Source organism: Gopherus flavomarginatus, chromosome 2 (genome assembly GCF_025201925.1).
Source record: "Gopherus flavomarginatus isolate rGopFla2 chromosome 2, rGopFla2.mat.asm, whole genome shotgun sequence".
NCBI lineage: Eukaryota > Metazoa > Chordata > Testudines > Testudinidae > Gopherus > Gopherus flavomarginatus.
Genome location: NC_066618.1, coordinates 70750051 through 70763688, shown reverse-complemented (window position 1 = coordinate 70763688; position 13638 = coordinate 70750051). Strand labels below are relative to the sequence as shown.

At 41.3% G+C, this 13638-nt stretch overlaps 1 protein-coding gene across 5 annotated transcripts in view; it reads right to left on the bottom strand.

Annotated features, from left to right (window-relative positions):
• Positions 1-13638, bottom strand: part of KAT2B (lysine acetyltransferase 2B) — a 66972-nt gene that overhangs the window by 36965 nt on the left and 16369 nt on the right. For all 5 annotated transcript variants that reach the window (XM_050938374.1, XM_050938375.1, XM_050938377.1 and 2 more), the window contains exons 3-4: positions 3880-4025; positions 3182-3271 (exon numbers count right to left, since the gene is read on the bottom strand). In XM_050938374.1, coding sequence (XP_050794331.1) covers positions 3182-3271; positions 3880-4025 — 236 coding nt within the window. The remainder of the gene's footprint in view (positions 1-3181; positions 3272-3879; positions 4026-13638) is intronic.

The window sequence follows — 13638 nt, the reverse complement described above, 5'->3', positions numbered from 1 at the left end:
GTTTGCTTCAACGACCTGTTATGTCTTGTCCTTTAGATTTTATATTCTTTGCGGCAAGGGCTGTTATTAACTGTATGTTTGTACTGCACCTAGCACAATAGAGCCTTGCCCTGGCTCAGGCCTCTAGGTGTTATCACAATACAAATGTCAAATAATAGTAGTATGTATGTGTAACACTGTTTTCTGCTGGAAGGAATTCAGATCTGATTAAATATTTGTGGTTGTGTCACTATCTTGTGGCATTAGCCTGCAAAGAGTATATACATCAACGTGTTAGCTGATGTGGTGGAAGTCTGCATTTCAGAAACAAAGTCTCTGGGTTGTATCCTCCAATTCTGTATGTGTGCCATGTAGTCGTGGATTCATTAAACTCACAGGGTCAGATCAACCCAATCATTGGTGAGTCATACCAACACTTTCCTGTTTCTGCAAAATTTAAGTTTTCACTTAAGAAGAAAAGTTTCTATTCCTTATGATTGAAAAGACACCCTTTTACAGCAATCCATTTCAGTTCTGCGTTCTGGTGTCAGCAGACAGACTAAAGCAATAGCTCTAGGAGAGATGTAAGCTTCCTGCAATCATCCCCATGAAAATGGTTTCAGAGATCAGCAGAGGGTAGAAACAACCCTTCCTTCCTCCTCCCCATCTCTGCAGGAGGGAGCCAAACAAGGGGTCTGCCCTTATCCCAGTCTTCCAATGGTAGCAAGGGAGGGTGAGACAGGCTCAGAATTCACACTCTGTTAGAGTCAAGCCACTCCCCTTGCCCCCAAGAGGGAAGAGAGGCACCAGTGGGAGCCTAAGTTCCTCCCTTCCCCTCCTCCTCACCCACATGGATGGGAAAAGGGTGGCATGCATGTCCCCATCACTTCCAGACCCACCAATGACACACTTCACTCGCAGTGCCAATGAGCAATAGTGCTGAAGACTACAGATGAAGATTTAAAGAGAAATATCGTTAACAATATTTAATTCCTGATCATGTAAACAAAAACTTCCAGCTACTTTTGAATTGTGGGTGGAGCTTGGAGTACTTCTATCTTACTCCTGTTTATACAGTGTGTTATTTCTTCTTGAATTGCCCATACTGTGTATGCATATCACTTCACTGCACTCTTTATATTACCCCTTTAATAAACACTCAATTAAAGATAATTAAATGTGTCATTAAAATAAACTGCCACAATTTTACTCTTACAAACAAAAAATAGCACTGCTTCCTTAGCAAATTTAATGTGTGACTTAGATTGTTTTATTTTATAGCAATCCAGAATTTACTAGAAAATATTGTTCATTTGACATGAAATGCTTTCCGAATAAACTGTAAAGAGAATTACTCCCTCATATCAATCTGTTGAGATTTCTTAACCCAATCATCCAAAAGGAAAACTTAAAATGCTTTACTACCAGAAAAAGAAGCTCTGTACAAAATGTGCATTTTAGGGATTAGGAGTATATAACATTATGTACACTAATTATTTTTTGAAACAAGAAATTTAGTACATAACATTATGTATACTCTAATTATTCCTAAAAACAAGGAATGCTGCTGTGAAGAGTGTTCTTTTACTGAGTTATGATAAGCTAAACTCAAAGAAACATTCACACAGTATGCCAGTTTAAAATAGGCTATTTAATAAAAGAGTATACTTCCCATTAAGCTACAGATTGCTTGAAAGATATTCAGGCCCTGATTCAGCACAATATTCAAGCAGTCTCACTGAAGTTAACAGAACTGCTCCTGTGTTTGCGGATAAGCACATGCTTATGCATCTTGCTGAATCAAAATCTCAGTTTCTGTGTATGTTATCTATCTACATATGTATTCAAAAAGCCATCAACTACTGTTGGTTTTCTTTCAGTTGTTTCTGCTTTGTAATGCTGGGGTGAAATCTTGGCTCCACTGAAGTCAGTGGCAAAACTCCCATTGATTTCAGTAGTGCCAGGATTTCACCCCAGTGCTATATTCCTCAACTTCAATTGAGGCTTTGCCAAGTGTACCAAAATAAACAAAGATTAGACTTGACATACATGAAAAAGGTACTTTAAGGCCACATCTACACTACCCGCCAGACTGGCAGACAGTAATCAATCTATCGGGGACCGATTTATCACATCCTGTCTAGACGCGATAAATCGATCCCTGAATTGACGCCCCTACTCCACCTTGGCAGGAGGAGTAAGCCGAGTTGACGGGGGTGCTGTGGCAGTCAACTTGCCACCTTGAGGATGGCCAGGTAAGTCGAACTAAGATAGCTGACGCATAAGATAGCATAGCTGAAGTTGCGTATCTAGATCGATCCTCCCCCCTCCAGTGTAGACCAGCCCTAAGAAAGTCTACTATTTAAACCACAGCTGCTGACTTTAATTTTTTTTGGTGGATGCTCCACCACCGCTTCACCCTGAAGCCCTGCCACTACTCTGCCCCTTCCCCCAAGGCCTCAGCCTCACTCCACCTCTTGCCATCCCTTCTCCACCCCTTCCCTGAACCATGTCCTCATTCTGCCTCACCTAAACCATCCACTCCCAGTCTTTATTCAGGCCTAATTTGATGGTATCTAGTTTGCAAATTCATAAAGACTGGGAGTGGATGCGTCACTACAAAAAGTAATTTTCCCTCTGCTGATACTCACACCTTCTTGTCAACTGTTGGAAATGGCCAACATCCACCTTGATTGCATTGGCCTCATTAGAGCCACAGAAGTAATTTTCCCTCTTTTGATATTCATCCCTTCTTGTCAACTGTTGAGAATAGGCCACTTCCACTTTAACTGAATTGGCCTCATTAGCAATGACCCCCGCTTGGTAAGGCAACCCCCATCTTTTCATGTGCTGTATATATATACACTGCTTATTGTATTTTTCACTCCATGCTTCTGACGAAGTGGGTTTTGGCCCACGAAAACTTATATTCAAATAAATGTGTTAGTCTTTAAGGTGCCACAAGAGAGGCCTCGCTGTTTTTGCTGATGTAGACTAACACAGCTACCACTCTGGAAAATAATTCAATAATTGAATCACAGTGCCCTTCCCAGGGGCTGAACAGGAAATCATCTTCATGCAAACCTCAGATTCACCTTTGTTCAAAATGATACAGGGAACTAATATTCACACATTGCCCAAATCCACTCATGTGGACTGCGGCAGGGTCCTTGTTCACAGAAATTATCATGTTCTGTTTTACCTGTTCAATACTGGGCTTCTCGAAGGGGGGGCTTTCCAAAGACCCTTCTACCACAGGTTTTCCCATCTGTAAGATGCATTTCCGCAAAAGCTATCAAAAAACAAACAATTTTATTTTTAAATGGTTAACATCTTTATATAAACATTTGACAGTCAGTGAAATTTGTACTGGTACAACATATTAATTATTATTATTATTGAAATATTTGCTAGTACATGTAATAAATTACATTTACAGCTAAATTAACTTCAGAGTTAATTGCTTCACCCTCTGAAATGCACCAAGAAAGGCTGTTCTGACCATGTGTATACAGCTAAAGTAGCTTCATTGTCAACTGGCTCTTCTTCTGACTTGTAATTAAGGAAGATGCTGTTGATGGCTGGAAAGAAAATACATACCAAATGGGTGCTGACTTGGGACCAGACTCTGAAATCACTGGGAAGACTTCAGAAGTTAGATACTGTGCAACATAAGGGTAGCAGAATCTAGTCCAAAATTAAAAATCTTATTACTATCTTGGAAAAAGGAGAGCTTAACCTACAAATTGTCTAGGTCAATACAAATATAATGGTCCATTAGGACAATAAAATTAATGTAAGTACAAAAGAATGAAAGAATGACAAGATGCTATGTGTGTATCTAAAGTTGCAGAAATACAATTGCATGATGTTGCATTTTGAGAAACATCTTCATCTTACCTTGAACAGGTAGAAGTAAACTTGTTTTGTATCTGCATCTTCTTCTTTGTGGACACAGGTGAAGAGATATTCCACATCCAACACTATCCCCAACAGCCTATTCATTTCTTCTTCAGACACGTTCTCCAAGTGAGAAACATGAGCAGCTAAACAAAATAAAAATCCAAAAATTGTGGAAAAAAGCTAGCTGGTAGGATGGCATTCTATGGTCAATAAGACATAATTTCAAAGACAACACAAAGGACGAACCTTGCAACCACGACCACCATTACCACTTAAACATCACCTTTCATCAGAAGAACCTCAAGGCACAGGCTCCATATGGACAATTTTTATAACAGTTTACAGATGATACACTACGGCACAGAGATAAGTGACTTGTACAAACTCACACAATGCTGTGGCCATGCTGAGAACAGAACCCACAAATCCTGTCTGCTACTGACTTACTCTACCAGCAGATTGTGCTTCCACTATTTATGTCACCCACACTAACACAGCTTAGTGCTCTTTCTCTCTTTAGTGTCTAGGTTATGTAAAGAGATTATGAGTATGCTACTGCCTCCAACTTAACGGATCTGGTCCTAGAGCCAAGCAGTAGTGGCTCATTATTTTTAACTCAGAGATCCCAGGTTCAATCCCCACAGTGGCAATTTAACCAGCAATGAGAGAAAAATTCCTGCTCACAAATGAAAATTTCTTGCTTAAACTAGGCACTTAAACTAGGTATGTTTCATGACTACTTATACAGTATCAAGTTCCAATGATTCACAGTGTGGGTCACATTTACAATGCTCCTCCTGCTGCATGTTCTACATGCCCTTCCAAGCAGAAGCTTTAGGGAAGTGTTTTTCAAATACAGGGCCAGATTTACAAAAGCCAGCCTTTCCTTTTAGCACCTGTAAAATGCAAGCATAATTTTGCACTTGCGGGTTTTTGGGTTTTTTTTGAGGCTGCAGTTTTGTAGGTGCAAAGAGGGAAATCCACTGAAAGGTGGTCTCAAAACTTGGCCTCAAAAGCACCTCCAGGAAGACAGAGAAGTTAAACCTGAAGAAAAGAAAAAAATTTAGTTCACAAAAAACAGTAAAAACAGCAAAGAATCCTGTGGCACCTTATAGACTAACAGACGTTTTGGAGCATGAGCTTCCGTGGGTGAATACCCACTTCGTCAGATGCATACCTCTGACAAGCATCTGATAAAGAGGGTATTCACCCACGAAAGCTCATGCTCCAAAACATCTGTTAGTCTATAAGGTGCCACAAGACTCTTTGCTGCTTTTACAGATCCAGACTAACACGGCTACACCTCTGATACTTGAAAAAATGGTAAGTGGTCTTAACTGGCTCTAAGCCAAGATCTCTCCCCATCCCTCCCCACAACTAGCGCAATGTCTTCTACAGGTCTCTCCTAGCCTAGAAACTAGCTAGAGTCTTCAGGGTTATATCCATGATAAAGACCTGAAAGATGCATTTTCAGTTAACAAAAGACAAAACAATGATAAGCATGATAAAAGCCAGTAACTTCCATTCCATTAGATTAGTAAAATTAATCAGAAAGACTGAAGAGATTTAAATTACTGAAGTTTCAAGTGGCCTATCCCTCAAATCTTCTCACTTATTTCTAGACACATGATGAAAGAAAGCTCAAAAACAGTCCAGTGACTTCTGGACTGGACTGGTTCCCCAGTGTTTAATGATTTCCCCTTCCCTTTTATCAAAAATGATCTTTTGACAAAACATGAAGGGAACAGACTTCTGAAACATGCCAAACTGTCTGCACAACTACAACTGCCTTTGTAGTCATCTCCTCAAAGGAGACTGTTCACATATTATATCATTCTAAATATTCAGTCTGCCCTTCACCAGTAATGTTAATTCTGGACTTTTATTTTTGTGAAAAAAGGAAATTTACTATTTGTTAAGGCATGCCAATGTGACTGGCATTGTACTAGTCAAAGGAAATTGCAGTCCCTGCTCTGAGAAGCTTAAAACTTGAGAGCCCAATACTGCAAAAACTTAAGCACTTCAGTAATTCTACTCACTGAAGTAGTCCCACTGAACTCCATGGCATAACCCACATGCATAAGCACTTGCAGGATTGGGACCATTTGCACCTCTTCCCATGCAATTCTTTAACATAGTATTCTTTAGAAGTGGAAAAAAACAGATTTAAAAGTTTTAACAAAATAAACGTTAAACCTCTTAATATGCAGAAATTTGCTGTAAAATTATTTATCTTATCCTACGAGTGAAATATGGTTAGGACTGAGAAGGTATTTCCATCATACACTCCTGTTCTCAAGCACTTATGATTTCAAAGGAGGAAATGCCCTTTGGATTGAAATTCCTTATTTTTTGTCAGCTCAGAGGTGATGTTTTGTTTTGGAAAGTTTAATCAGTTCTTTGCAAATCCATTGACTTCAGTGGATTTGTATAGATGCAACTGAAAGCAGACTCTGGTGCAAAATATTTAAGAGCACATCCATTCCTTTCTCCTTAAAGGAGTGTCTGCAATATGATCTCTTATGTCCCTAACATTCTCCAGCTGATAGTGAGATAATCATCATAAGCTATCTTCTTTAATTTAAAATATTTTGAGTTCCAGGCAGAGTAAAATGATTCCAATTTTGTCCTCCAACAAGATATGAAAGATTAATACTTCCAGCTGTCAGTTCTGATTTTGCTAAAGTAATGAATTTTCACTTCTAGATCAGCAGCACATTAAAAATTGATGGCATTGTAAAAAACACATACACACACACGCGTACCTTGGAATCAACCAACAACTGGAGTGTATCAGCATTACAAGCCAGCTACATCCATTTCCTGTACAACTGCTATCACCATCGTATATATTATCTTGACTTGTGTGTGGTCATATGTCAGCACAGAGTCGAACTAACCGCCATGTGGTGAACCCAATAGCAAATTGCTTCAAACGTATGAACAGTTTGTGTTTACCACAGATTGTCATTTCTGCATTATTGGTGTGAATACGTTTCTAAATCATTATATGAGCCTAGTGGACTGTTTAAAATTATGTTTTGATCGCCCACCTCTAAAGGGCAAATACAAAAGCCCATCTATACAGAAATGCTTCCTTCCCTTCACTAGTACCAAATATGGAGTAACTCTGGGTATGTCTACACTACAGGATTATTCTGATTTTAAATAAACCGTTTTTTTAAAACAGATCATATAAAGTTGAGTGCACGCGGCCACACTAAGCACATTATTTCGGCGGTGTGCGTCCATGTACCAAAGCTAGCGTCAATTTCCGGAGCGTTGCACTGTGGGTAGCTATCCCATAGCTATCCCATAGTTCCCGCAGTCTCCCCAGCCCATTGGAATTCTGGGTTGAGATCCCAGTGCAAAAACAGTGTTGCGGGTGATTCTGGGTAAATGTCATCAATCAATCCTTCCTCCATGATAGCAACAGCAGACAATCATTTGCGCCCTTTTGCCCTGGATTGCCCTGGCAGACGCCATAGCATGGCAACCATGTAGCCCGTTTAGCCTTTTGTCACTGTCACCGTATGTGTACTGGATGCTGCTGACACACACGGTACTGCAGTGCTACACAGCAGCATTCATTTGCCTTTGCAAGGTAGCAGAGACGGTTACCAGCTATAACACCATCTGCAACTGGAAACTGGTGATGACGTTTATCAGTCATTTTGCACCATTTGCAATTGGAAATTGGCAATGACGGTTATCAGTCCTTTTGTACCATCTGCTGCTGTCATGGATGCTCCTGGCTGGCCTCGCTGAGGTCAGCTGGGGGCACATGGACAAAAATGGGAATGACTCCCCAGGTCATTCCCTTCTTTATGCTTTGTCTAAAAATAGAGTCAGTCCTGCCTAGAATATGGGGCAAGTGTACTAGAGAACCAGAGAGCACAGCCACTCCGGGTCAGAGCCCCAGAGATCCCACAGAAATGATAATGCCATTCTAGGAGGTGCCCATGCAACAACCCCACCCGTTGCTTCCCTCCTTCCCCAACCCTCCTGGGCTACCGTGGCAATGCCCCCTCCCATTTGTGTGATGAAGTAATAAAGAATGCAGGAATAAGAAACACTGACTTTTTAGTGAGATAAAATGAGGGGGAGGCAGCCTCCCGCTGCTATGATAGTCCAGGCACTACAGATTCTTTATTAGACATGAAAGGGGGGGGGGCTGATGGAGCACAGCCCCCCAGTTGCTATGATGAGGACGTCTTTCAATCCTTTTGCACCGTCTGCCGGGAATGACCAGGAGTCATTCCCATTGTTGCCCAGGCGCCCCCGGCCGACCTCACCGAGGCCAGCCAGGAGCACTCACGGGATTATGAGGACGGTTTCCCACCATTTTGTACCATCTGCCATCAAGAAAGGAAGGGAAGGGGATGCTGCTGTTCGGTGCTGCAGCACCGCGTCTACCAGCAGCATGCAGTAGACATACAGTGACATTGAAAAAAGGTGAGAAACGATTTTTTTCCCCTTTTCTTTCACGGGCGAGGGGGGAAGGGCAGTAAATTGACAAGATATACCCTGAACCACCCAGGACAATGTTTTTGATCCTTCAGGCACTGGAAACTCAGCCAAGAATGCAAATGCTTTTCGGAGACTCCGGGGACTGTGGGACAGCTGGAGTCCTCAGTCCCCCCTCCCTCCCTCCATGAGCGTCCATTCGATTCTTTGGCTTTCCATTACGCTTGTCACGCAGCACTGTGTTGAGTCCCTGCTGTGACCTCTGTCTGGAGATTTTTTTCAAATGCTTTGGCATTTCATCTTCTGGAACGGAGCTCTGATAGAACAGATTTGTCTCCCCATAAAGCGATCAGATCCAGTATCTCCTGTACAGTCCGTGCTGATCAGCACTTCACGCTAGGCAAACAGGAAATGAAATTCAAAAGTTCGCGGGGCTTTTCCTGTCTGCCTGGCCAGTGCATCCGAGTTCAGATGGCTTTTCAGAGCGGTCACAATGGTGCACTGTGGGATACCACCCGGAGGCCAATACTGTTGAATTGCGGCCACGCTAACCCTAATCCGACATGGCAATACCGATTTCAGCGCTACTCCCCTCGTCGGGGAGGAATACAGAAATCAGTTTTAAGAGCCCTTTAAATTGATATAAGGGGCTTCGTTGTGTGGACAGGTGCAGCATTAAATCGGTTTAATGCTACTAAATTCGGTATTAACACGTAGTGTAGACCAGGCCTCTGACCCAGAGCAGTGTAATCCTCATCAGTTGCACTATCCAATCAGTACCAGCAAGAAGGCAATTCTCCACAGGAGCGTCACTGCTTACATCCTTCTGCAGCAGCCAGTGCTGACTAACCACAAACATCAGTTGCCATAAAGGAGCAGCCAAGCAAGATGCATCAGGGAACTGTGACTATCCCTACATAGTAAAAAGATAACACTCATGCATAATACAGTAATTTGGTTCACAAGTGGCTAGATCAAAAGATTGAGTTGAGGACCCCAATGGAGAAAACCAAATTATTCCAGATTCAGTGTGTTCTTAATTAAAAACAACTGCAGCTGTTCTGATGCTGCAGAGAGTCTGTTTTGTAAGGAATATACCACAGTAGCATTTAGAAGAAGTGCCTAGCATAACATAAGCACTTTTTATCTACAGCCTCAGAGAAGTTCTAAATGTTGTATTTAATAGAGGGTTCAGTATTATTAATTGTTATTATTACTGAGAAAACAGAACAAATGAATTGTCTAACTAGGATCCCAATTTGTTACTCTCTAGCCTTTTAATATAACCAAGAATAAATCACAGGCACTCACACGCAATAAAATATACAAAGCAGGGCTTCAGACATTACAGATTCTTCCAATAAATTTCCCACTTTAACCCTATGTGTACTTGACAAATTAAAATCTAAGAATCTGATTCTCCTCTCACTTACAATTGGTTTCACACCAGTGTGACTCACTTGATTTCAGTGGAATTACATCTGATTTACACTGGTGTACGTGAGAAGGGTCTTTTAAATGAAGAAAGCTTTAGCAATCATTTCTGTCTCTATCACCCTAAAAAGAGCAATACACTCAAGCTCCTAGGCATGAATACAAACACAATGCCTATAGCAACTTGACAGAAACTGGAAATGCTTTCTTCAGCAATCTAACAGAAAAGAAATATGCATCAATATCGTAAGAATGCCTAGTAGCAAAACCAGAGGTGGTGATGAAAGCTACTCTGACTTTCCTGTGGTAGACGAGCAGAACTGTTATTTGTTTCAGAATGTCCACACAGGCGTTTGCACCAATTTAACTAAATCAGTTTAAAGTCAAGCCTTGTTATTTCAGTGTAAATCAGTATGTGGATTGTTGTATTAATTTATATGGAATAAATGGGCTAAAGGTGTTAACACAACCCACTCACTGTCCAACATTAAACAGCACTAAACGGGGTTCAGAATTTGGTATATAGAGAGCTCTGCCTTCTTAGTACCATGACAAACACATCGTTAAGGATTATTTTAACCTTTTATTACAGATAAAGAAAGAAGAAAAACAGTTAAAGCATTTAAAATGTGCAGTATTAAATATGGCTTTAATTTTAACAACATATCTTGTTGCCTTTCCCTTTAGCTGGAGAGAATCTTAAAAAGAAAAAAAAAAAACCTATTTGGCAGTCTCTGTTAGATGATATTAAAGATGGTGGTAACTGTCTTTTGGGGGAAAAGTAGTAGTTAATTCAGATGAGTTGGAGCCATTGCTGCTGTCGTTAAAGTCCAATCCCGTTTCATCTCAGGTGGCATTTTGGGATTCAGCTGGAGCTGACAGGGGTAATTAGGTCATCTGACTCCCTCTCTCCGGCCTGATCCGGTCAAGTCATTGCTTAGGATTAGGACAAAGAAGGTCCAGGAGATGGCGGGGCACAGCAGACCTGATAGTGAAGCTCACTCCAATAGCCATTGTCTGTTTTTCTCATTCCCCTCACCCCCAGCCTCTTTCTTTAAGGGTCTACAAAGAGAGGGATGGGTGAAATAGCCCATCTCCTCTTTATTTTATCCACCTATTAGGTCTAATATCCGGCACATTAATCTTCTCTGGTTCTACATCTTCTGTTTTTAGCAAGCATGATTTTAATACAATTCTTGAACCATATCATTAGGCCTTTTTGTTTAGACTAATTTAGTCTGTTTGGTTCTACTGCACCTGTTTATAATATGCACTATCATAGGCACCAACTTCCACTCCACCCAGTGGGTGCTCAACCTCTCCCCCGACCCCTGGCCTCGCTGCTGGCCTGCCTCTTCCAGCCCCTGCACTGCCCTAGCCCCACCCCTATTCACCCCTTCCCAAAAATCCCTGCCCCACTCTGCCTTTTTCCACCCCATTCCACTCTCTTCCTGCCCTCATTCCACCCCCTTCCCCAAGTCCCCGCCCCTGCTCTGACTCTTCTCCGCCTCCTCCCCTGAGCACGCCGCATCCCCGTTCCTCCCCCACCCTCCTGGAAAGTCCTAAGCACTGCCAAACAACTGTTAGGCAGTGGGGGCGTGGGAAGCGCTGGGAGATGCGAGAACGCGGTACGCTGGGCGCAGGGACAGAAGGAGGTGAGAAGGGGGGAGCTTGGCTGCCCATGGGAGAGAAGCACCCACTAATTTTTCCCTATGGGTGCTTCAGCCCCGGAGCACCCACGGAGTTGGTGCCTATGTTCACTATTGAAAGTGACTTCACCTACTTTCCATCAACAGTTGTTATTATAGGTTATCGTAACATCTTAAGAACTTTCATATACTTTTTACAATTGAGTGTTTAATTAGGGTAAATTTGTAGGCCCAATTATCACAACACGACACTCTTAGTTCAGATTATGCTAAATCCATTTAAGTAACAATCTAAAATAAGAAGATCAACACATGGACTTTCACCAAAATAACAAAAAGTGTGAATTTATGTCACTGTAGTTATTTCTGTGAAAGTGCATGTAGACAAACCTATAAAATAAACAGAAATAAGCCTAATTTAAGCTGATATAAGCATCCACAGTCTTTTCCATCTGATTAACCAAACCTTTAATTAAGCCAGTGAAACTGAATATAGACAAGTCCTGAGTGGGGAAGAGCCTACAGTGCATTGATGCATGGGCAACATTGCTGAAAAAAAATAAGCACAAAAAGCCAACACTACATTTCCTATAATGGTAGAGAAATTTCTGCATACAGAAGCTCCCTAACTTACGCAAGCGTTCTGTTCCGGAGCGCCTTGCGTAAGTCGAATTTTGCGTAAGTCAGGAACGTATCTCCGACAATTACGTCAAAAAAAACCCCACACCTTATGGAACTTACAGAACTTTTTCCATACGTCCGGATTTCTGTAAATCGGGTTTGCGTAACCCGGAAAGCATCTGTGGTTATTTTTCAGAACTCATTTAGAAAGAGAGTATATAGAGCTGGGGAAGCAGGGAAGCAGCTGAAATAGGGATCCCTCATGACCTTTCAGGTTTTAAAAGAATTCAAGAGGGAAACATGCTGATCAGGGTGAGAATAATAGGAAAAATATCTTGAGAAATATTTCTGAACAATATTCACTTTTCCACATTAGGTACAACTGAATGGTAGGTGGCACTCGTTATTCCGAACAAAGCATCATCCTTGTTAGTTGAAGCTGGGAAGATGACATGGCTTCATCTTCCTTCACTGTGGCAGTAATGAAATAGAAACACTGCACCAGATTTGGTCCGTAACGTTTATTCAAAATAACAATGTACTGCTATTCCTGAAGTTAATGAGTGACCGAAGATTTTCACCAAGAGTCAGATCCTCAGAAGCACTGAGCTCTTCTGAAAGGAGATGAGCACCTTCATATTCTACCGAAGATGCAGCATTAAGGGCTCAGCACCTACCAGGATTTGGCAGCAGTGAAGAAATGCCTTCAGTATCCAAGGACACAGTGTGAAAGGGTTTCATAACATAGATTAATCTAACGGCATATCCCAGAGGCAGCAAAAGTATGCTACGCATTGAGAAGTTAAATGAACTGCCTCGCCAAACATACTGAACTCATGCTGCTATACATTTGTTACTCCTCTGTTGCATGAAAGAAGAGATTTTGAACATAAATGATAACAATGAATAAAGAAATGCCCAGAAATAGGTTAAACAACAACAGAACACACACAAAACGAGAGCAGAGAAACAAATAAATCCTCTACAGCAACACTGTAGTGAACAATCCCTCAAAAGGAACACTCTTTACTTTTTTTAAAATAACCTATTGTGATGATTTTACATAATTTAACAAAATTGCTGATTTTACCGATTTGTAATTTCAGGCCATAGTAGACAACCAAAACAAGTTTCATTTTAAACAGTTCTGAAATTTGTTGTGGCCCAACTGTTATTAGCACAGTTTCTTCTTGACTTTATGGTCAGAAAAACTAGGCTATAACCATGTTAAGTAATCATGCTTTAGCTTAGGTTGCCACAAAGTTTAAAACTGTCCCTGACACATGGTGGGTTTTTTCTGACCACACTGGTAAAGAATCATTATGTTGTAACCTGGCTGGGATACAACCATGTTTCACAATAGACTTAAACTGTCCTTTCTGTAGCGCAGAGGTTGTTTATATAATAACTTTACCCATACAGGAAGACTGGTTCCAGCACAGTTTTGCACAACATGGTACAAGCATTGTTCCATTTTGTAGTGTACATGGACTCTTACCTTTAGCACTGTCCAGAGATAGTCACAGTCTTATCTATACTACTAAAATAACCATGTTGTGAGACAGTCATGCTGTAACTAGGTCAC